The sequence below is a fragment of the Molossus molossus genome, unplaced genomic scaffold (assembly GCF_014108415.1).
Source record: "Molossus molossus isolate mMolMol1 unplaced genomic scaffold, mMolMol1.p scaffold_m16_p_21, whole genome shotgun sequence".
In the NCBI taxonomy this organism is placed as follows: domain Eukaryota; kingdom Metazoa; phylum Chordata; class Mammalia; order Chiroptera; family Molossidae; genus Molossus; species Molossus molossus.
The window spans coordinates 43,815,253-43,838,889 of record NW_023425357.1 but is presented as its reverse complement, the minus strand read 5'-3'; the positions used below and the strand labels follow the sequence as shown (position 1 = coordinate 43,838,889).

Below are 23,637 nucleotides of genomic sequence, written 5' to 3'. Positions count from 1 at the left end.
GGAAGCTTATATATTGACTGTAATACTGTCATTAAGGTTTTCTGTTACACAGAAAATTCAGCTGCTCCACAACATAACACCTAAAATGTGCCATTTCATGAACACTACACATGCATTATTTTATTTAATTGTCACTACAACCCTATGAGGTAGAAATTTATCTTTTTTCCACCCCTACACGAGAATACAAGCTCAGTGTAAGCGAGTAGCTGAAGGCCACACACAGCTATCTGGTAGAGTTGAAAGATTCTGGGACCTCCAGTGGCAAGTTTGCAGGAGCAGCTACCCCAGGACCCGGACTCAGGTTCTCATCACGCTCACAGTCTGCTGTGAGCCGTTGATCAGGAAGGATAAAACATTCACCACCTTCATCTGACTCAGCCACTCAGGGCTTGACCAACTGGTCTCAGGTTTTGGGTAAACCTCTCCCTCCCTCTGACCACCCATTTCAGTCCAGACAGGCCCTTGAACTTCCTCAGGGTGAAATGGAGCTACAGGCCAAGTCATTTCCCCTGTGGGCCAGGTTCCTCATCTAGTATGGAGGCCATCGTTGTTTTTCCTTCTTCCAATAATAGTAGCTCAGTATTCCCCACTGTCAGTCCCTGTTTTCAGTGGAACAGATTCGCTCCTGTTACCAATTTCTATATCAGTCAAGATTCTCTCTGTTCTGATTCCAATGCAGACAGGTTTAAATGAAAGCAAAACGTACACCAGAAATCCAACACATAAAACTCACCCTGGATATATTACCTCACTTAACGAAACAGCCCAGGGTCGCCCCTCCAATTGCTGGATTTAGGTTCTGTTTATCTGAGTCCTGTTGATTCTCATTTTATAGAGGGAGGCAACAGGGTCACGGGCGTAGTGATTTGGCCAGCATCACAGAGCCAGTAAAAGCGATTGGAAGTCAGGTCTGCATGACCTGAAGCAGAGAACTCTGCCTGAACTCTCTCACTGGGGTGCATTGCTAAGGGGAAGCACACACTTCCAAGGGCACAGCTGTATCACCGAGAGGAAGGGCCAGACACCTAAGTGGGTAGGGCTGGTGCTCAGGGGGTGGGGCCAGTGCCCGGGCGCGTTCTGAGCCAGAGGGGCGGGGCGAGACCGGACGGCGTTAGGTAACTTCAGCGCCTGCGCAGAGGCCCGGCAGCTCCGAGCCTCAAGCTGGGCTCTGCGCGCCTCCGACTCAGCCTCGGCGGCGACGCTGACTCCCGCGTCCCGCGTGAGTCTCTTTGTCGGGTCCGAGGTCCGGCTCCGCTATGAGCCGGTGCGCCGAGGCGGCGGCCGTGGCGGCCACGGTGCCGGGCGCGGGCGTCGGGAACGCGGGGCTGCGGCCACCGATGGTGCCCCGTCAAGCGTCCTTCTTCCCACCGCCCGTGCCCAACCCCTTCGTGCAGCAGACGCGGATGGGCGCAGCGAGGCGCATCCAGGTGAGGGGCGTGGGTCAGAGTGAAGGTGCATGAGGGGAGGGGCGTGGGTCTGAAAGGAGGTGGATCCAGGTGAGGGGCGTGGGTCAGAGTGAAGGTGCATCAGGGGAGGGGCGTGGGTCTGAAAGGAGGTGGATCCAGGTGAGGGGCGTGGGTCACAGAGAAGGTGCATCAGGGGAGGGGCGTGGGTCTGAAAGGAGGTGGATCCAGGTGAGGGGCGTGGGTCAGAGAGAAGGTGCATCGGGAGGGGCGTGGGTCAGAGAGAAGGTGCATCAGGGGAGGGGCATGGGTCACAGAGAAGGTGCATGGGGGAGGGGCGTGGGTCTGAAAGGAGGTGGATCCAGGTGAGGGGCGTGGGTCACAGAGAAGGTGCATCAGGGGAGGGGCGTGGGTCTGAAAGGAGGTGGATCCAGATGAGGGGCGTGGGTCACAGAGAAGGTGCATCAGGGGAGGGGCGTGGGTCAGAGAGAAGGTGCATCAGGGGAGGGGCGTGGGTCAGAGAGAAGGTGCATCAGGGGAGGGGCGTGGGTCACAGAGAAGGTGCATCAGGGGAGGGGCGTGGGTCACAGAGAAGGTGCATCAGGGGAGGGGCATGGGTCACAGAGAAGGTGCATCAGGGGAGGGGCGTGGGTCTGAAAGGAGGTGGATCCAGGTGAGGGGCGTGGATCAGAGAGAAGGTGCATCAGGGGAGCGGTGTAGGTCTGACAGAAGAGGAGGATCCAGGGTAGGGGGATGTCATGGGCCAGAGAGAGGAGGCAGAGCCTCAGTAGGGGCGTGGACCTGAGAGATGAGATGTTCTGAGGTTGACATAGGTGTGACAGTAGAGGCATTGAGGTGGGCCTGAGTCTGAGAAGCAAAGGCTCTGAGGAAAAGAGCTGTAGATCTGAGGAGAGGGCTTATGCAGGGACCACGAGTCTGCAAGGGGCAGAGATGTGGTTCTGAGGACGGAGGGCACATGGAGGGTGATCTGAAGGGGGTGTGTGAGGAGAGGAGATGCAGAGAACATGTTGGTCTGAGCCGAAGGTCCTAACCAGGAGGACAGTGGCAGAGGAAACATTCATTCCGTGCCGAGAAAGGGGAATTCATCTGTGAGAACTTCAATTTGAGTTTGTGAGAATGTAGCGGAGGCCAGCCTACCATAGGAGAGTGGGTTTGGGGAAGTATTTTTTATTTTCGTTTTTATTTATTCATTTTTGTCTTAGGGAAGTAGAGCAGTGAGTCTGGGATGGGAAGAGGGAGTGAGAATGCAGAGAGCCCAGGTCTGGAGTTAGAACAATGAGGAGGGCTGAGCTGATCCAGCTAAGCAGAGGCATCAAGGGTAGGAAGTCGGAGTCTAGGAAAAGGGATAACGAGGGTCAGGCGTTACAGAGCTTTTGGTCCTGAGCCTGTCTTCACCCAAACACTTCTCCTAGATTCAAGGATGAGAAGTAGCCCAGACTTTCTTCTGCTGTTAAAAATGGCTACATATGAAAAGGAAGTTTCCTTTCCATTCCCTTTTCTTATAAAGCGCTGCTTTTACCATTAAGTGTTACACTCACTCTTTGGACTTCCTCTTTGGTGAAGTCAGTGATCAAAGAACAAGATAGACTTTGCAGACTGTGTTTGTCTTGTGTGGGCTGTATGAAAAAAAAAAAAATGGTTTTGATGTTTTCTTGTCCATATCACAAGTTTCTTTACTTTGGATGTTAAATAGTGTGACTTATGCACAGCCTACTTGTATGCACTGAGACCACTGTCGTGTACACTGGAGGCAGGTGAAGTTCTGGGCTCAGCAGCATGGGTGGTGGTTAGAGTAATGATGATGGGTGTCTGGTTGAAGAAGGGTGTGGGAGAGGAACAGGAAGATAATGGAGTAATACTTCTTTGCAAAGAAACAAAATGTTTAAAACTTTGATCTTCATGTCTGTAAATGGGTAGATGTTCCCTTTGTATCTTAAACTTTTAGAAACACTTCTGAGTACAATGACTATCATTTAAGACTAATTTTAGTCCAATCATATTTAGTCATATTTAATATTCAGTCATATTTAATGAAACTATGTCCATCTATTTGGCTTCATATTTTTGAAAGCAGGTCAAAGTGGCATATTATAAGTATTTATATTGCACCTAGAGTGAATTATTATTTTTAATAGCATGGCCTGTTGCTGTGTAGGAAGCACTCCCAAATAACTCTACAAGAGCTCCAGAGCAAGGGAAAGATCACTAGTCTTCGTCTTAACACATCTCAGTGCCTGCCATCTGTTAGTTGTAAGACTTGGACCAAGTCACAACCCTTCTAACTTCACTTTCCTCATCTACTCCATTGGAATAATAATACATCAAAGGAGGGTTAAAATTAGGTGAAGTAATATGTGAAAGAATATGATATTGTGTGCTGATCTTAATATTGATAGCTATCTTATGTAATTTTTGTATATATTTTTTAACATAGTACTTAAATTTTACTACTTGTATTGAATGGAATGAAATGTAGTCTGGGTATTTTTTTTTTAATTAAAAATTCATAGAGATCAGAGTTATAAAATAAGTTTTAATGGCTTGAATGGTCTAGGTAAAGGGAAGATTTAAACAAACATAATTGAAAAACAATGCTGGCTTTATTATCCAGGTTAAAAGATGGAGGTACTTTCATTTAAGTATGACAAATGGTATTGGAACAACTAGGTAAATCTATGGATAAAATGAACCTTGATCCCTATTGCACACCACACATAGGGAAGTAATTTTAGATGGACATAGACTGAAACATAAAAGCTTCTAGAAGAAGAGGAAAATAGAAAAATGTCTTCATGACCTGGAGGTAGGTAAAGATTTCTTAGAAAGGTCACAGAAATGAAATAAAAGTAAATTAAAATTTTAAATTAGTTTTCATCAAAATTACAATTAAGAAATTGAAAAGGCAAACCATGGAATGGGAGAAAATATTCTCAATACATATGTTGACAAAGGACTTTTATATAGAACATGCAAACTCCTTCAAATTGGTATGAATAAGACTAATAACCCAATAAAAGTGGGCCAAAGATTTGAACAGATACTTAAAATAAGAAGTTAAAGGAATGATCAACACACACTTGATTTATCAAGGAAGCATGAGATAGCATTTTTTCACCTGCTAGAATGGCTGCAAAGACTGACCCCTCCAAGTGCTGGTGAGGGTGTGGGGAACAGGGACTTCCCTACTTTGTTAGTGGGGATATAAGATGGTAAACCACTTTGGAAAACAGGTTTGGCAGGTTCTTATAAAGCTAAGCATACCCTGACCCAACAATTTCACTCCCAATGAAAGGAAAATATATGTTCACGCAGGGACTTGAACATTAATGTTCATAGTTAAAAACTCATAGTAAGGCCAACTGTCCATGAACAGATCAATAGATGAATGAATTGTAATATATTCATTCAATGGAATCATACTCTGCAATTAAAAAGACTATACTACTAATACATATGACAGCATGGTTGAATCTCAAAAATATGAAGTGAAAGAAGCCAGACATAAAAGTATATACTATGTGCTTTTGTTTATATGACGATCTAGAACAAGCAAAACTATGGCGAAAGAAAGTCTCAGTGGTTGACAAGGGCTGGGGAGGGTGTATTGACTGCAAAGAGGCACAAGAGAGGGTTTTAGGGTGATGGGAATGTTCTGTATCTTGATCATGGTGGTGTTTGCATAGCAATATACATTTGCAAAACTCTATACACTTAAAAAGGTGCATCTTCTTTTATGTAAATGATGTCTTAATAAAGTTGATACTTTAGAGAGACTACCAACACCAAATGGCCAGGATGTGTAGTGACTGAAATTCTCATACATTGCCGGTGACATTTAAAAATGATACAGCCATTTGTTTTTATCAACTTTGACTTTCAGAGTTTTTTTCTCGGAATTATCCTGGTTCCAGTTCGTGCCTTATTGCTTGCATTCGTTTTGTTACTGGCGTGGCCATTTGCTGCAATTTCAACAATGTGCTGTCCTGAAAAGCTGACCCATCCAATAACTGGTTGGAGGAGGTAAAACAGTTATGTCTAAATATTAAGTAAATCATGATAAAGACATTCAGTTAGTGACCAATAGTTTTATCTAACTGCTGTCTACTCAATTTTAATTATTTATTTTTGTTTCTCAGCTGAAACTGTTCTTAGTTTATTATGTAGAAATTACTGCCCAAGAGCGGGTAATCTTTTGTTGAAATTGTTACTTCCTAATATTAAAATACTTTATTTTCTGTATTATTGCCAAAGAGTGATAGACCCCTGGTTCTCAAATACCCAGTTGGTATACCGGAAACCATTGCAGTTGAAAAATAACTGGCTTTTTTTCTCACATTTGCTTTTGTCCTTCTATAATAACTCCATACTTTATTAAGATACTTTATTAAGTGATATAATTAAGTGGATCGATTATAGTATATTAATTCATTAATTTAGTGATTATTGTTAACAATTTAATTATTGATCAGTATAGCTTAGCTTTATTAAACATTAGCATTGAGGCCCACTGGAACTGCTTTTTAAGCATTACGTAATGAGCATGGTATAGAGAATAGAGTGATGATGGACTAAAGCTACTAGTAAAAGTCCACTCCCATCGGGCAGAACCCACTTGTTGCTAGATGTATGTCCTGAAGGTGAAGGCCCTTCACACAGACTCCTTGGATTTCACAGAAACACCTAGGTGGGTTTTAGGGCACTGCGAGACTCTGAAATTGTGCACACTTTTTTTTTTTTTTTTTTGTATGCAAGGGTCTATTTCTTTCATCTAAGCCTCAAATGAGAATATGTCCTCCAAAAATTTTGAGAACATTGTTTTAGAGACTTTTAAAGAAATATGCAATTTGCTGTTCAATTCATGTTCTAGTGAACAGATGTCAATATGAAACACAAGGCTGGTCTGAACTGGAACTAAATCTATGGCCGGCAATGCCCCAGGAGAAATAATACCACCTCAGTCCTTGCAAATCATACTTCTTTGTATCAAATTATTATTATTATTATTATTTTTAACTTTTTTCTTTCTTTATTTTAGAGAGAGAGGACAGGGGAGGGAGAGAGAGATAAAAACATCAATGAGAGAGAACATCGATCGGCCGCCTCCTACATGCCCCGCACTGGGGGTTTGGCCCACAACCTGGGCATGTACCAGGAACTGAACTGCAACTTCTTGGTGCATGGGTCGATGCTCAACCACTGGACCACACCAGCCGGGCTCTTTCATTTTTTAATTGATTTCAAAGAGAGGAAGGTAAAGGGAGAGAGAAAAAATCATTATTTCGCTGCCTCCTGCACACCCCCTACTGGGGATTGAACCCACAGCCCGGGCATGTGTCCTGACCGGGAATGGAGCCAGCAAGCTCCTGGTGCCTGGGACGATGCTCAACCACTGAGCCACACCGGGCCATACTTCTTTGTTTTATAACTCAAGGTTGTATGTCACTAAAAACATACTATAAGTGATATTTTTCATCACTCATGGATTCCTTTCAATTATTTCCTTGGTTGCTATTGTTAGTGGAAGGAACAGTCTAAAAATCCAGACAACAGATCAAATAAGTGTTGGGAAAGAATGTCCTGCTTTTGTCAATGAAGCCAGTATCTCTTCCTCCTCTCAGACAGGTAACATTGGCGCTATTACACAACACTAAACTTTTAGCCATTTTAAAAACATTTGAAATAGAAATGTTTAGAGACTTTGAATATGGGATACTTTGGAAGGTAGTTGTCAGAAGTTACATCACTGTAACTTGAAAATAGGAGGTATGTAAACTCCACGAAAGGGTGAGCTTTTCATCCCTACATAAATAGAGATCTTCACTCTAAGCGAAGGGCAAAAAGAAGAGAGACGGTCATTTCTCTGAGCCCTCTGGAAAAGCACTTTGGCTTTCTGTGTCTTACTTCCCCTTACTGTGAAATACAAGTCAGACCAACTTCCTCAGTAGCTAGTTGCTTAATAGTTCCTCACTATGATATTACAAGACTGTTGAGAAAATGAGATAGGAAGTCCATTTTTTAAAGCTCTCATTAGTTGTTTATGGCAGGATAGACATAGTATTTTATTTTCATGGAAAGCTATACGCTTGTTTACATACTGAGACGTCCATCCTGTGTTTCCATTTTTAGGAGTATGTTTGTTTCCCTGCTCATCTGAGCCGATCAAGGACTGAGACTGAACCTACGTGTCTTGTGTGTTCAGCACAGTTCCTGGCACAGTTTGATGAACTGATTAATATTTAATGACAGATGCTTTTGAAAAAGTCAGCAGTTAGATTTCTGGAATTATTTAAGTGCATCTCAGTTCCAACGAATGGAGATGGTGAATTTTCTTAAGATTCATTAAGATCCTTTTTTTTTTTTATCCTCACCCAAGGACGTTTTTCCATTTTTGTTCAGAGAGAGTGGGAGGGAGAGAGAGGAAGCATCAGAAAGAGAAAGAGAGAGAAACATTGATGTGAAAGGGACACATCTACTGGTTGCCTCCCACACGACCCCAACCAGGGCCAGGGATGAATCGCAACCGAGGTACGTGTCCTTGACCGGAATCGAACCCGTGACTCATTGGTCCGCGTGATGACGCTTAAACCACTGAGCCAAACCAGCCAGGGCTATTCTTAAGATTCTTGATGATGTCTTAGAAGGCTGACTTTTAAAAGATTATTCCTAAAATAACTCTGAGTGCAGTTTCAGCATGAGAATTCTAAGTGTTTGGGAGATAGAGGCATCTTTGTGACACAAATGTCGATTCTCTTGGTGGTTACTTGGAAAGGGAAGGGCAATATTGTTGAATTTCTTGGAGGGATGTGTGTTGAAACTCTTTTCATTTTAGAGTCAGGGAAGAGTGGAGCCACTTATTACCCATTTGTCCTTAGGGAAAATGACTCCTCTTCGCCTCAGTGTTTGCATCTGTAAAGTGGGGATACTAATAAATGATACCTATTTCATAACATTGGGCTTAGGGTTAAAGAAATCAGTATATGGTCTCGCTGGTGTGAGCATCAACCCATGTACCACGAGGTCACTGGTTTGACTCCCGGTCAAGGCACATGCCCAGGTTGTGGGCCCAATCCCCAGTATGGGGCATGCAGGGGGTGGCCAGTTAATGTTCTCTCTCATCGATATTTGTATCTCTCTCTCCCTCTCCCTTGCTCTCTCTCTAAAAAAAATCAATAAAGAAAAAATATTTAAAAAAATAAATCAATATATGTAGGGTATTTAGAATTGTGCCTGGCAGAAAGCGCTCCGTGGAAGTGTTAGTTATTCTTCTTAAAATGAAGTGTTCTGATATGTTTTGGTTTTCACACTGTGTTTTACAGTAGAGCCCAGTATTAGCTTCAGTGAGCCAAGCTGATTCTGTCTTTTCTATATGTCTATTCGAAGGAAAATTGCACAACCCGTCTTGAAGTTGCTGGGTCGTGCCATGTTCTTCTCGATGGGGTTTGCAGTCCGTGTGAAAGGGAAGATTGCAAGCCCGGCGGAAGCACCGATTTTTGTCGTTGCCCCTCACTCGACCTTCTTTGATGGGATCGCCTGTGTCGTGGCGGGGTTGCCCTCCATGGTTTCTCGCAATGAGAACGTGCAGGTGCCTCTGATCGGCAGTGAGTACTGTAAGGTGACATAGATAAAATATCTTCATGCTCATGCCTTAAAAACGTCATATTTAGCCCTGGCCAGTTTGGCTCAGCGGTTAGAGCATCGGCCCGCAGAGCAGAGAGTCCTGGGTTCGGTTCCTGCTGAGGGCATGTACTGGGTTGCAGTTTGTCCCCGGGTCGTGTGGGTGGCGACCACTCCATGTGTTTCTCTCACATCGATGTTTCTCTCTCTCTCCCTCCCACTCTATCTGAACAAAAAATGAAAAAATGTCCTCAAGTGAGGATAAAAAAAAACAACAAAAAACAAAACATCATATTTAGTTTATTGGTAGACTTTTAAGAAACTTTAAAATAAAATATTTCAAACCTATTTCCTTTCTTTTAATGAGCTCTATATTAAGAGAATGACTTTATGAAAAAAAGATTTGACTTCCCTATATCTGTATCCTTCTAATTCTTTTAAAATCTAATTTTTAGCACTGTGCCGTCATCTCTTTCTGAACTTATATATAAAAGTCCAGTTTTTTCAAATACCAAACATGCTTGATTTTTTTTTTTTGAGAGAGAATTTACCCAAAGAAATTGTGAAAACACCCGTTGCATGCTATTTCATGAGTTTCTCTTTGGGGTATTAGGCTGCTGAACACACTAAGTTTTTTGTCCTGTTTTCTTCATTTCCCTTAAATCTCCATGAGGGACCTTTGAATGTGTAAGTCTTTGAAAATTATGATGTGAAACAATAAGTACCTCCTGCCGTATAACATAATGAAGCAAGTGAAATGTTTTTCCCACCAGGTGCCTGGGTCTCTCCCTCGGGTAGTTGTCTCCTAGTAACGCCCCGGCCCCACGTTGTCCTGAGGCCGCTGCAGGCCTCGGGGGAGGGGGTGAGCGCGGAGGTGGCCTGGTGCTGCTCTGGTGCTCTGCAGAAATTCTTGCAGTGTTGTCATCAGCTAAGAAACTCTTTTCAGTGAACCCGCTGCTTTGTGCAACAAGCGTTTTCCTGAAAAATTGCTTAGCAATAGATTTTTGGTAAATTGAGATTTATTTTGCATGTGCTAGAAAGTTCCGGGTTTGGAAGACTGCTGTGCTGAAAATTTTAGTAAAATGAGTAATACGTGCTTTTGACTCCTCTGGGTACTATGAATTTTCATAATCAATTTTCAGGATGTTCCTAAAATAAAACCAGATCATCTTGTAATACCTTTCAAAGGCTTAATGTCCGCTGAGGAAGACCTTTAGAGAGCAAAGTACATTTGCTTCTTTTCATATTCCCGCTTATTTCTGTTAAATCAGTGAAATATTTTTAGGTATAAATACTCATGTCTCCTTTTGAAACTGGAAGCTAAGTTCTAATAAACTTTAAATTAGAGGTTTTTTTTTTAAAAGTTGTTCTTTTTAATTTGCTGTCATTTTAATTTTCATAAAATTGTTTAATGTTTTACCCAGTGTTTTTACTTTGGTAGCTTTAGCAAAAAAAAAAAAAAGTGACTTGGTTGTGAATGTTTTTGTTTTTAAAGCACTGTTACGGGCTTTGCAGCCGGTGTTGGTATCCCGCGTGGACCCGGATTCCCGAAAAAACACAATAAATGAAATAATAAGGCGAGCAACCTCCGGAGGGGTATGGCCCCAGGTAAAACAGAGTAGATATTGACGTGACTATATTGAGAATGTATTATTGTACAGTTGTAGACAAAGTCACTTGGGTCCACAGATAGCAGTATCTTGGGACACCTGTGCTTGCTGTCTTTAGCATAACAGATGCAGAATGAATGAGTGAGCCTTGAGAAACCTTCTTCCCCATGAGATACTCCATGGAATTAAATGCATCCTTCTGTTTTTATCCTCTAAACTCTTTGAACCAATTTTACTTTGTGTTAATAAAAGTAATTCCCTACCTCTGAATTTATTTACCCCTTTTTTTAAAATCCTCACCTGATATGTTTAGAGAGAGGATGGGAGAGAGAGAGACATCGATCAGTTTCCTCCAATATGCGCCCTAACTGTGGATTGAACCCAAAACGTAGGTATGTACCCTGTCCGGGAATCAAACCCAAAATATTTTGAATTTTGGGATAGTGCTCCAGCCAACTGTGCCACCTGGCCAAGGCTGTTTACCTTTTAAAAGATGAGATGCCAGCCCTGGCCGGTTTTGCTCGGTGGTTAGAGCGTCGGCCTGCAGACCAAAGAGTCCCAGGTTCGATTCTGACCAAGGGCACGTACCTCGGTTGCAGTTCGTTCACAGCCCTGGTTGGGGTCGCACGGGAGGCAACAGGTCGATGTGTCTCTCTCACATCGATATTTCTCTCTGTCTCTCTCTCTCTCCTTCTCTCCCTCCCTCCTACTCTGTCTAGAGATAATGGAAAAATATCCTCAGGTGAGGATTAAAAAAAAAAAGATGAGATGCCAGTGCTTAGTCATACTCAACAACACGGTCGGTTTACTAAAAAAGTAATCAAGATTTTGACTCTCATCTGAAGTATATTTAGATAGAGCTTTTCAGTTCAGGGAGGAATAGCAGAATCACCTGTAGAATCTTTTCAAACTTGACCATCTCTTCAGCCCCTTCCACTGGAATGGATGCCTTTGGAAGGTGAGGGGGGGCACTGATGGGATAAAGAAAGCCCCAGGGGTGATACGAATAAGTATGCCTCTACCTTTGCCCAGGTGATCGCTAGCAGAACCAACTGGTCCTGCAGTGACCTGGCCGTGATGAGCATGAGTGAATGTTCGAGGACCCAGAAGAGTAGGACCAACCAGGAGGCTGTAGAAACCAGGGCACGTGAGGAATGGTTTAAAGAGTGACTGGGAAGAGGGGGCATTTGGAACAAAGGTTCCATTTTTCTCTTTGGAGCCAAGAAATATATCTAGGACTGGTAGGTGAAAGTTAACACATAGGTAGATTTCAGCTAATTTCACTCATCTCGAGGAACTTTCTGTCCAGAGGTAGTTATCATCTGATTTGGAATCCTTTTCTGGAATTTTCAGGCATTGGTTCAATGACCACTTGTGCGTGCGCGTGTATATGTGTGTATGTGTGTGTGTGGCGGGAGCAGGGGGGCGGGAGAGGGGGGCATTGTGGAAAGAAAGAATTCAGGCATTAGAAATGCTAGATGACTTTCAGTGCCGCTTCTAGCCCTGGGACTTCATGATTCATTGTGAATAGTGTAGCTGTAGAATGTGCACTGAATGAATCGTGGTTGATATTGGATCCCATTGTCATAGGAAACCAGTTTCTTTTTAAATTGGAGGATGGAATGCACCTATTCATAATTTTAATTTTACAAATAACCTTCTATGGTGGTAATTTAACCTAATGATGTTTCTCTAATTATTATAAAATACACATTACTAGCTGCTGGGGGAGCAGGAATTTTCTATTTTGTTTTGTGTACTTGGCAATTTATTCATTGCTAAATTCTAATAGCTTCAGAAAATCAAGCTGCTACTTTATTCAGCAGCGAAGGGGAAGCTGACTGTACTGCATATCTTTCCCATGGAAAGTGTAAGGAAGCTAAAAACACTTCCTCAAAAGTTATTAAATTGTGTTTCATATGTCAGCTAATTCAAGTAAGCACAAAGCATATTGTGAGCAGCTAGCTCTTCTTCCTCCCTCCATGCGTGTTGTTAGGGTGATATTAATGGGAGAACTGAAACAAAGTAGGAAATGACTTGGTTGAAGATGCACAGCAGCAGCAGAAAGAATGTAGCATGGCCTACATGGACACTTGACCATGACTTGGGGCTACTCTATTCAGATCCTAAGTGTCACCAAGAAACATTTGCTAAGTGTATACTCTATTCAAACCTTTAAACTATTTCCTAATTATCTCAATGATTAGACTATACCTCTTTTAGACCACCAAATCCCCATCGTCTGATTCTAGCTTTCATTAGAATCAAGGGTTAGCCTTTGATTTCATCTTTGTTTCATAAGAATTGGCAGCTATCTGTGAAGTATTAAGAAATTGAATAATGAGCTAATCAATTAATTAGACTGAAATATTAAATTTATTCCTTTTCTTCCAAGATACTAGTTTTCCCAGAAGGTACTTGTACTAATCGCTCCTGTTTGATTACTTTTAAACCAGGTGAGATCAATTAAATTATGTATCGTGACAAAGTAATATGGAAGCTTTCTCGAATGATTTGATAGCAATACACAAAATAACTCATTGGTTTGCTCTGAGCATTTCTTCCATTTCAATACAAGGTTCTTAACATTATGAAGCCACAGAAAGCACTTCTTTACTTTCTCTTTTGGTATCATAACCCCTTGGAGTGTGTGTGCGCGCGCATGTGTATCTGTGTATGTGTGTGTGTGTGTCTGTTTGTGTATCTGTATCTGTGTGTGTCTGTGTATGTATGTGTGTTTCTGTGTGTGTTTGTGTGTATGTGTGTGCATGTCTCTGTGTGTGTTTGTGTGTATGTGCGTGTCTGTGTGTGCTTGTGCATGCATGTCTGTATGCATGTCTCTGTGTGTTTGTGTGTGTGTGCGTGTCTGTATGTGTATATGTGTGTCTGCGTGTATGTGTCCGCGTGTGTGTATGTGTGCATGTCTGTATGCATGTCTCTGTGTGTGTGTATGTGAGTGTCTGTATGTGTATGTGCGCACATGTGTGTATCTGTGTGTGTGTATGTGCGTGTCTGTGTGTGTTTGTGTGTGTGTGTCTGTATGCATGTCTCTGTGTGTGTGTCTGTGTGTCTGTGTGCATGTGTGTATGTTTGAGCAGAATCACTGCAGATTTTTTTTTCTCTCCAAGGATACCATTACAGGCACCTGGGGTCCTGTGTCATCAAGTAGAAACCTATTTCAGTGATCATTATAATACCTTCTAAGGTTCACTTCATTTTTTAATATCATCAAGTCGTGAGTTTCAGAGTAAATGTGTAATTGTATAGGAGTTGGTAATACTTTCAAATGTTTTGTATTGGCTGCCAGAATGCTCAGAATGCTCAGAACTCACTTCTGTCAACGGTGGTAGTTCTTGCTTCGAGCATTTGCTTTCATCTAGTTTTCTTATTTTCTCTGTCTCAATTTTTGTCATTACTTTTTTTAAAAAAATTCTGTTGAATAATAGGTGCTTGGAAAAGGAAAACAAATGGAGATGTAAATAAGTGAATATTTTAAGTGACGGGCATAACATTTAATATTTTGCTTAAATAATTCTGAATTTTCAAAATCTCTCATTTTGCAAAACATTAGAGATTGACCAACATTTAGCAAATAGTTTCTTATGTGTACTCTTAAAACATGCAGTATCTATGTGTCATTTCTTATTAAGTGTTTCTCTGTTGTCAAACCTGTACTCACACAAAGCACTTGTGGTAAATGTCATCACGCTTACAGGAGCCTTCATCCCAGGGGTGCCCGTGCAGCCCGTCCTGCTCCGGTACCCGAACAAGCTGGTAAGCCCGCATTTCACCACGGCAGACTTGCAGACATCCCAACAGCACCGACTCCCGAGGACCCTTTAATAGTAGAATAAAGGTCTGAACAGATAAATGGCAGGAGCAGATGGGGGGACTCTCCTTGTCACGTTTGGTATTTATTTATTTATTTATTTAATCCTCACCCAAGGATATTTTTACACTTATCTTCAGATAGAGCAAGAGGGAGAGAGGGAGAGAGAAACGTTGATGTGAGAGGGGCACATACATTGGTTGCCACCCGCATGACCCCAGGTGGGGCTGGGGACGAACCGCAACCGAGGTCTGTGCTCTTGGCCGGAATCAAACCCAGGACGCTGTGGTCCGCAGGCCAACACGCTAGCTGCTGAGCCAGACCAGCCACGGCCACATTTGGTTTTTAAACATTGGCAAGGGAGGCCCATGTTTGTTGATGCCAATACTGCATTCTGGTTTTGCTACTACTAAACTACATGAGGGCACTTCCTTAGCTTCTGCTCCGTTGTCACTGATGGCCCAGTGACGTCTCAGATTCAGAGTCTCATTAGCAATCTTGCATCCATTTGTGATTTTCATTAAGCCTGTAAGGAAACTCCCAGTCACGGGTCACTGCTGGTGGAAAGGGCTGCTGAGGCGGGACACATTTGGGGTAGGCTTGGTGTCCAATTACTGGCTCACACTCACTGGCGGTGTGACTCCCGGCAAGTAGCTTCATAAGACAATATTTGAACAGAGCCTAAAACTCCCCAGAAAGTCCCCAGTTGGCTCAGGAAATACCTGCCTCTGCTCCAGCCAGGCACCGGTTGTCTCCTGGACATTGAGTGTGTCACCATGTCCCTAAATACAGGCTTCTGGAGGATGTTTTGGTTTTGGGAGGAACTTTATTTACTAGGGTATTTCCATAAAAGGCAAGATGTAATTATTAATTACCTATGTTACTAAAGATAAAGAGTTCTTGATCAAGTCAACTTTCTGTTCAGTGGCTGGTGTCTCCTAGGACATCCGTAGTTAAAATGAAAGTCTGTCAAACTTTTACTCATTGTATTTCTGACTGCGGGTTTGCATTTGTCATTTATTCAAATTCCTTCACTTTGCACTACTTTAATTTTTTCTCCCAAATTACTCTCTCACTCTCTTTTATGAAAACTGATGTGTTTTGGGTTTTGTAAGCAAAGTCGTTACCCAGACACGTTCATATTCAGAGAAACTAGCTAAGCCTGCACGGTAGTGTTTAAGCATTCAGAGCAAATTAGCTCCATAAATAGGCAGTTACATGAGAGAGACAGACCTTTGCTATGCAGATATATAATCCAAAAATGCATAGGTCAGGTCACTGCTGTTTACCAAAAATAATGTGCTTGTTTTATTTTTCAACATAATGGTTTTAATTTAGAAAGTATGCCTGGCCAGAGTAGCTCAGTGGTTGAGCGTTGACCCCTGCACCAAGAGGTCGCCGGTTCAATTCCCGGTCAGGGCACTGCCCAGGTTGTGAGCCCAATCCCCAGTGGGGGGCATGGGAGAGGTGGCCAATCAATGTTCTCTCTCATCAATGTTTCTATCTCCCTCTCCCTTTCCTTTCCTCTCTCTCTAAAAAAAAATCAATAAAGAAAAAAATTTTAATAGAAAGTACATGCATGCCAATATTAAAATAATGCTTTTGTTTCATTTGGTATTCTCTGAACTAACAGGCTAAATACTCTTGTTATTGTAGGATACTGTGACTTGGACATGGCAAGGATATACATTGTAAGTCGCTCATATCTATTATTTATATACATTTTATTGTAGTGAAGAGAAAGAAAGATTTTTAAAGGAAAAAGACTTGTTTTTGTGAAAGTAGCGATTTCTAATCAGATCCTAAATCTTGTAGTTGATAAGTCTCTATGGAGAGAATAACTATCTTGCCCATCAACCCCCAGTTCTCCTGCGTATGGGATTCTAGCCATGTCTTGTTCTAATGGGTCTTAAATGTTTGTCTGCCAACTCTTGGAAACATTCCAGTGACCCGGTTTGCATCATGTCTAGCTTTAATTTTGCAGTTTCATTTTCATTGCTGACACAGCAGTATCTACTGTCTTCATTGTTGTTTTCCTGTATATTGGTTTAAGCAGTCCCGAGCCATGTAGTCAGAGGGTCTGAAATGGGAGTTGAGAGAAGACAGCAGTTCCGTGCGAATGGGAACACGCAGGGCTCAGCAGTTTCTCAGAGCCCTTCGGAGAGGGGGGAAGACAGTCACACTCTTACGCAAGCCCACGTGAAACAGGCCTTTAAATAGAACCGGCATGTGGAGGCTCACTCTGCACAGCCCGTTCACATTTCGGGGAGAACATGTAAAACACTCAGATCTGACCCAGGAGCTTTTCCAGCCGTGCCGTTTGACACTGTTAGACACAGATTTCAAGTAACGTTGTTGACGGACAGGTGACAATCACTGGGTTTGTGTGTAGCAGGGACCACACAGGTGTAATGAGATCTTAGTGTGGTTCTATTTATTGATTTTTCTACAGCATTCAGAATTTTCAGAACAGAATTATCTCTTCAAATCACTGACTTCCAAAGCTCAATTTAAATAATTAAAGAACAATTTACTTTACGGCAGATAACATGGATTGACTGTTGGCTTGTGGTTGAGAGTGAAAGATTTTTTTTCCCTTTAAGATGGAAGGTTTGAGAACTGATATATATATATTTTATAATTAATTATGAAATTGGTAGATCTATTTGCTAAATATCCTTTTTGACTAAATTCCTTGTTTAAATTCCTAAACATTTTGTCTTAAGTCTTTTGAAGTAATTTTTTTCCAGTTAAATCATATTTTAGCTTCTTAATAGCAAAATCAAAAGGTTCGTTGGGTGTTTTCACAAACATGTGGTCTAATCCACTTGGCTAGATTTCTGGATCATCTGTCTAAAGGAGGCTAAATTAAAATCCCATGCAACTCTTATCCTGAGAGGCTAAATCAATACAGAAAGCTTCAAGTTGGAACAACTATTTCAAAAATTATCTTTGAGAGGGTTGTGCCTTTGTCTCGCTTTACCATGAAATTTGAAACTTTTCAGAACATTTCCCCACAATGAAAACATGTATTAGTAACTGAGACGATTGTGATCAGGTTTCTGCTTTGAAGAAAGGCCAACTGATTTTGTTTCTTAGGCATCACAAAAGAGGTTACAATGTAATGTTCTGCTCAGGAGTTATCCTATAAACACATTTATGCACCTGAAAACATGGCCTTGGCTAGTTTCTCCCGGGACTCAGGCCTATGAGTCTGAGTTGTCAAGGAGACTTCAAATGTGGGGTTCAGTGTACGGAGCTGCCGCTCTGACTCACGAATCCCACCTGACCTTATGTGTGGTGATTGGACTTTTGAATGTCAGAAATATTAGTGTTATAGCTGCTGGGTGGCGTTGGGACACCCCGAATCTGTATGAAGTGGGACCTGGGCGCTTGCCGTGTGTGAGGGGTAGCTGAGCACTATTAGACGATGCCTGTGTTACCGTCTAAAGGGCCTCTCTCTCCTCTTCAGCATTCAGCTCTGTGTGCTCACCTTCTGCCAGCCCTTCACGAGGGTGGAAGTTGAGGTAAGTCATTCAAACTGTAGCCCTGGGGCTTGCGAATTGGCCTTTCCTTTTGTTTTGAATTCCTCGCCTGGAGAGACTGGGTGTGCAAAGGCTGGAAGCGAATCCCACTAGCTTTCAAATAAGCCCTGTGTACACATTGGGTACCTAAGCCTGGGCAGCCGGGTCCAGCCCTTAGAATTGGATCAGGGACCGCCTCTAACTTCTGGGGACCTCCAACGTGTAACCAGCCTGGCTGGCCAGCTTCGATCAGCCGTTCTGCCTGTGACCCTTGCCGTGCTGCGCTCTGCCCAGGGGACCCGCACGCCTTCTCCTCGGGCCAAGTTGCTGCAGAGGCGAGAGCCCCACAGCCCCTTGGAGAGGAGTAGGTTCTGTGAGAGCTCAGCCGCGCTGGTGGGCCACGGGAGAGGCACAGAGCTCACAGCTCGCGGGCAGCCTGAGCGGTCATCTGGGGGGCAGCTGTGTCCCCAGTCCAGGGCAGCCTCCGGGTGGGAGCCGCCGTGGCGGGCGGGAAGTGGAGGAGTAATCAGATCATTCTGAAAAGTCTGACTCCATTTTGGAGATTCAAAGTTGTTTTCAGATCTGTTCTTAGTTTCTAGGAGTGATGTGGAATGGACCCCTGAACTCAGAGTCTAGTTGGTCTCCCTGGTGCTTCCAGGTAGCCTGTGAAGAGGGAGCAGTTATATACCTGTGCATCTGAACTTCCTCCACAGGTGCCCCTCCTCCAGCTGATCTAGCAACAGGTGTGGACATGCGTGCAGAAGTGTACTTCTGTACTTTTCATAGAGCGCGCGTGTCAGTGCGCAACTTGTGTTAACACAGAGGGACGTGAATTTCCCGTTTTATTGCCCTGCCCACTGTTAACACGCTTCCTTTCTGTGGCATGGCGGGCTTTCTTTCTCCTCTCTCCTTTTTTATCCTCACCTGAGGACATTTTTGCATTTATCCTCAGATAGAGCGGGAGGGAGAGAGGGAGGAAGAGAGAGAAACATTGACATGAGAGAGATACATCGAGTGGTTGCCACTCACAGGACCCCAACCGGGGCCGGGGAAAAACTGCAACCGAGGTACGTGACCTTAGCAGGAACTGAACCCGGGTCTCTCTGGTCCGCGGGCCGATGCTCTAACTGCTGAGCCAAACCGGCCAGGGCTTTTCCTTCCTCCCTCCTTTTTCCTTCCTTCCTTCCTTCCTTCCTTCCTTCCTTCCTTCCTTCCTTCCTTCCTTCCTTCCTCCCTCCCTCCCTCCCTCCCTCCCTCCCTCCCTCCCTCCCTCTTTTTCTCCCTCCCTCTCTTTCTCCCTCCGTCCCTCTTTTTTTCTTTCTTTCTCTTCCTTCTTTTTTTTCTTTGCTCCCTCCCTTTCTCCTCTCTCTCCCCCACTTACAATATTTTTATTCTCCAGCCAGTTCTCAGACCTGTTTGACCTGTTCAAACAATCTTTTCTAGCAAAGAAAAGAATGTACCCTTTGTCCAACAAGGTCACAAACAAAATGGCTCTCAACCAGTTAAAAATACCTGAATCGGTAGGGATTTGATGTATTCGAATTGTGGTGCAGTGCAAGAACATGGGAATCGATGGACTTCAAGTTTAGTATTCTCATTTTAATTATGGGTGTTTTAGATTTATAATGCTACCTTTCACCTAGGGGACTCCTAACAACTTTATGACTTTTGACTATTTTTATCCCCCACCACTTAGAAGTAACTGAAAACTGTACCCCAGCGGCCCTTCGGGCACTAGCTTACCCACAGCCTGGCTCAGGACCAGAGGCTGGGCATCTCCGAGGTGCCAGTGGGCACTGCCCTGCGCAGAGCTTGTTGGAAGTCTTGGCTCTCCCAGCTGCGCCAGCTTCCGTTGTGTTGGTTGTTCAGCGGCTCCCTCCTCTTTGCTTCGTCTCTAAAATTGATGGAAATCTTATGTATTAATTTTAAGATACGATTTTAGAACTTCGTCTTGACTATTAATCAGGTACACCTAATTCAAGAAGTATCATTCAAGAATATGGCATTAGGTTCATGGCCTGTCACATGCACTTGAGTGGATCATTAGCGTGCCCTTTCGGACACTTTGCTCTTGCGGGTCCCAGGTCTGCTCTGGATGCTGAATCCTGATAGTTCCACAAGCCTCCTGTCATTAAAGATAATCAGACTCTTTGTTACAAAAATCCCTGCATAGCTAAAATCTAGAGAATGTAATATTAAGAACTCTTTCCTACCTCCCTTTCTCCTCCTCTGCTTCCCCAACACAGACACCTGTTTTTGAAAGGGTGACTATTTTCTTGATTCTTGGATCTTAAAAATACAGCAAGTTGCAAACCTTGTGCCCTATGTGATCACTTTGGCATCTTTCTGCAGTGATGCCACACGGTCCACCAAATGTCCTACCGAAAGTTAGTCTTTGAATGAGAATGTGGCCTGCTGGGTGTGTTTACAGGCTGTTGGTGATAACCCTTGGGGGCCAGCTACTTCACCAGGATGCTTTAATAAGCATATGGCTCAGGGGCCTAGGCAATAAGATAGCTGGTAGGAAACCTCCCACAATATGACATCAATTAAGAGCCTGCTGGTTTATCTCGTCAGAGAGGATGCGTGCACAGCCAGGCTCGGGCGTGTGCAGGCAGCAGCCGGATTCTCTTCTCCACAGACCATGTCTCAGTTTGCAGTCAGAACCACCGTCGTATTATAAATGCGTCACGGTGTGTTGTCTGGAGGCACACAGACGTATCTCGCTTTGGGAAAATCCTTTTGCCGAGCATGTGGAGAGCTTCCAGGGGTTTGTGTTAGACCTCCACTCCTTATGATGGGCAAGCCTTTGCCTTAAGTCAGAGAAAGGATCTTTTTTTTTCATTAAAAAAGTTGTCTGATTTAAGAAAGGATTGTAATTCATAATGAGTCTTAGGATCAACACCTATAGATTCATGTCACTTTTTAAATCTCCAAAGAGCTAATTACTTAGAGAAGGTTCAACTGCAGGTTTGTAGTTTACTTAAATATCCAAATACACTCACATGATTCATAGTTTGGGATTTAAAATGGGCCTTACACACACACACACACACACACACACACACACGTACTTGTTCTAACAAAGCTCATTTCTTCTGGTACGCAGTAAAATGCTGGAGATGGTAAGCAGCAGTAGTAGAGAAATGGAGTGGTGTAAAAGGAGTATTCGCTGGGGTTTTATTTCAATGTTGCTACAAGCTACCAGAATGTGCTTGAGTGAATTCCTTGGACCTCTCTGGGCCGGTACTCACTGGGAAAGGGATAGAACACGGATATTATAGGGTCATTAGCATTTAATAAGTTTACTCACCTACTGGCACATGGCTGGGGTTCAGTAAGCATTAACTTTTATTTCCCTTCTCATGTAGATTATTCTGTTCTTTCAAAAGCGAAACAGCAGATGTTGTTCACAAGTACCTTCCTTGTTTTGCATTTTTTCTTTTTGAAAACTTAAAAAAAAAAAAGACTCACGGAAGAATTCACATTGCAATTTGTTAAAGACTGACCAGTTAAAATTATTTTCTGTTATTTGGAAAAAGATAAAATTGTGTAATATCATCACTCGTCAATTCCTTCTCGTAATCATCGATTTAGGAGAAAGGGATGAGCTTGATGTGGTCAGGAAACGATGAACCAGCCAGCCCTGCCGGGACTGAGCACACGTGGCCGGCCCTGCAGGGACTGTGCACACATGGCCGGCCCTGCCGGGACTGTGCACACGTGCCTGCTGGGACTGCGCACACATGGCCGGCCCTGCCGGGACTGAGCACACGTGCCTGCTGGGACTGAGCACACATGGCCGGCCCTGCCGGGACTGAGCACACGTGCCTGCTGGGACTGCGCACACATGGCCGGCCCTGCCGGGACTGAGCACACGTGCCTGCTGGGACTGAGCACACATGGCCGGCCCTGCCAGGACTGAGCACACATGGCCGGTCCTGCCGGGACTGCGCACACGTGGCCGGTCCTGCCGGGACTGCGCACACGTGGCCGGCCCTGCCGGAACTATGCACACATGGAGCACTGGCTCCAGAGGACAGGTGGTCTTGGAGAGCAGGCTGAGGACCTGGATAAATCTCGGGGCAGTCTAAGGCCCGGGAGGAGGTGGGCGGCTGTGGGGCCAATGGCACAAACAAGAGGTGTTGGTGTGGGAAACAGCCTCCTTACCGAGGACAGGACGGTGGGGACAGGACGGTGCAGTCGGCAGGCGAGGGGACAGGACAGTGAAGTGGGAGGGAATGGGGCTGTGGAGTCAGTCCCGGTGAACGGGAAGGGAATTCAAGTTCCCAGGGGCTGTTGTGGGGCGGGAACGACTCCCCTCTCTCCACCTGGGTCCGATAAGTGGGTCTATGAAATAAACTGGCAAAGCCAGAGGAACGGGAAAAGGTATACACATGTATTCATTTTTAATACGTGCACAAGGCCATCCCAGGGAATAGAAACTGAATATCTAAAAAAAGTGGTGAGATTTCTGAGGGGTCATATACCATCTCAATAGTCAAAGGGGAGGAAGGGTGTAGGCCCCTTGGGGGAGAGTAAATGACTTTCAGGAAAGACACCTGGGCCCTTAGAAGCATAGATGAGAGATCTGAGTGTGTAATCAAGTCGGTCTGGGTGTGATGTCGACCTCTAGTTCCCGCCCCTCTGATAGGAGTGCGTCCCCCTGTTGGATGGATCTTTGCAGGAGGGGATTGATGAGAGTTTACTTCTCTTTGGAGATCTGTCTTCAGACAGATGGGTGCAAAGAAAGCCTCTCCCTGTATTTGCTGCCTTTTAAGTAACTTCAGCTCCAAATAGTCAACATACCCAACCAGCATGTTTTGGGGTGGCATATCCTGACCCCTCACTGTCGTCTCTCTGAAGTTGCAAATGAAATGCCATCGAGATGGAAAGTGGAGTTGCCTCCCGAGAAGCATGGCCCCTGTTGAAACAGTGGACTGTGATGGCCGGAGGTCAGAAAGGGCAGCCCGGTGCAACCCCGGTTGATGAACTTGGCCCTTGCCCATCATGCAGACACTAGGGAAGTAGACTCAGCTCTAAGACAGCGTCTTTGTGCACACCTGCAAAGATAAAGGAAGATCTTCAGCAAAAAAGAAAACAAAAAACTATTTTTATATCTTGAGGCAGCAGGCCACCTGGGGAAAGTAACATCGTTTTCAAGCAGCTATGAAGACCCAGTTAGCAGGGGTTGGTAGTAGCCTCAGCCCACACAGCTTTTCTTTAGTGTCCCTTAGTGTTCTCCACCGCAGTGAGACGGCAGGATCAGGAGAGGCGACCGGGGCTTTGTGATCGGCACCCCGGGCGTGGCAGAAGTGAGGGGTTCTAGGTGACAGGCCACGCACAGTGTCTGACTCCCTAAGGCCCGGGTCATTCGGCAGACAGATGCGGCCGGAGGGGCAGGTGATGAGGGATGAGTAGGTCCTGAGAGGGGCCGTGAGGTCTGGTCGTCTAGGAGGACCAGGCGAGGGGAGAAGTAAACACTGCTAGGTGACCAGGGGAAACTCCGGCTGAAGAGCCAGTCAGAGGAGGAGATGGGAGTCATACGCTGGTTTCCGTGGCTGAAGCAGAATTAAGGATATCTGTGGCTAGGTGAAGAGGCTGTGTAATCAGGATGTGAGATGGGCCGTCAG

The 23,637-nt window shown here is 44.2% G+C and overlaps 1 protein-coding gene across 2 annotated transcripts in view; it reads left to right on the top strand.

Moving 5' to 3' along the window:
- The first annotated feature begins 1,244 nt into the window (after positions 1-1,244).
- The window catches only part of LPCAT2 (lysophosphatidylcholine acyltransferase 2), a 58,190-nt gene continuing 35,797 nt past the window's right edge, over positions 1,245-23,637 (top strand). The window contains exons 1-8 of one of the 2 annotated variants that reach the window (XM_036273964.1): positions 1,245-1,430; positions 5,308-5,447; positions 8,808-9,025; positions 10,537-10,649; positions 13,047-13,107; positions 14,367-14,425; positions 16,137-16,171; positions 17,953-18,007. In XM_036273964.1, the coding sequence (XP_036129857.1) occupies positions 1,260-1,430; positions 5,308-5,447; positions 8,808-9,025; positions 10,537-10,649; positions 13,047-13,107; positions 14,367-14,425; positions 16,137-16,171; positions 17,953-18,007 (852 nt within the window). In that variant the 5' untranslated portion in view covers positions 1,245-1,259. The remainder of the gene's footprint in view (positions 1,431-5,307; positions 5,448-8,807; positions 9,026-10,536; positions 10,650-13,046; positions 13,108-14,366; positions 14,426-16,136; positions 16,172-17,952; positions 18,008-23,637) is intronic. The other variant, XM_036273966.1, reaches the window with a different exon arrangement.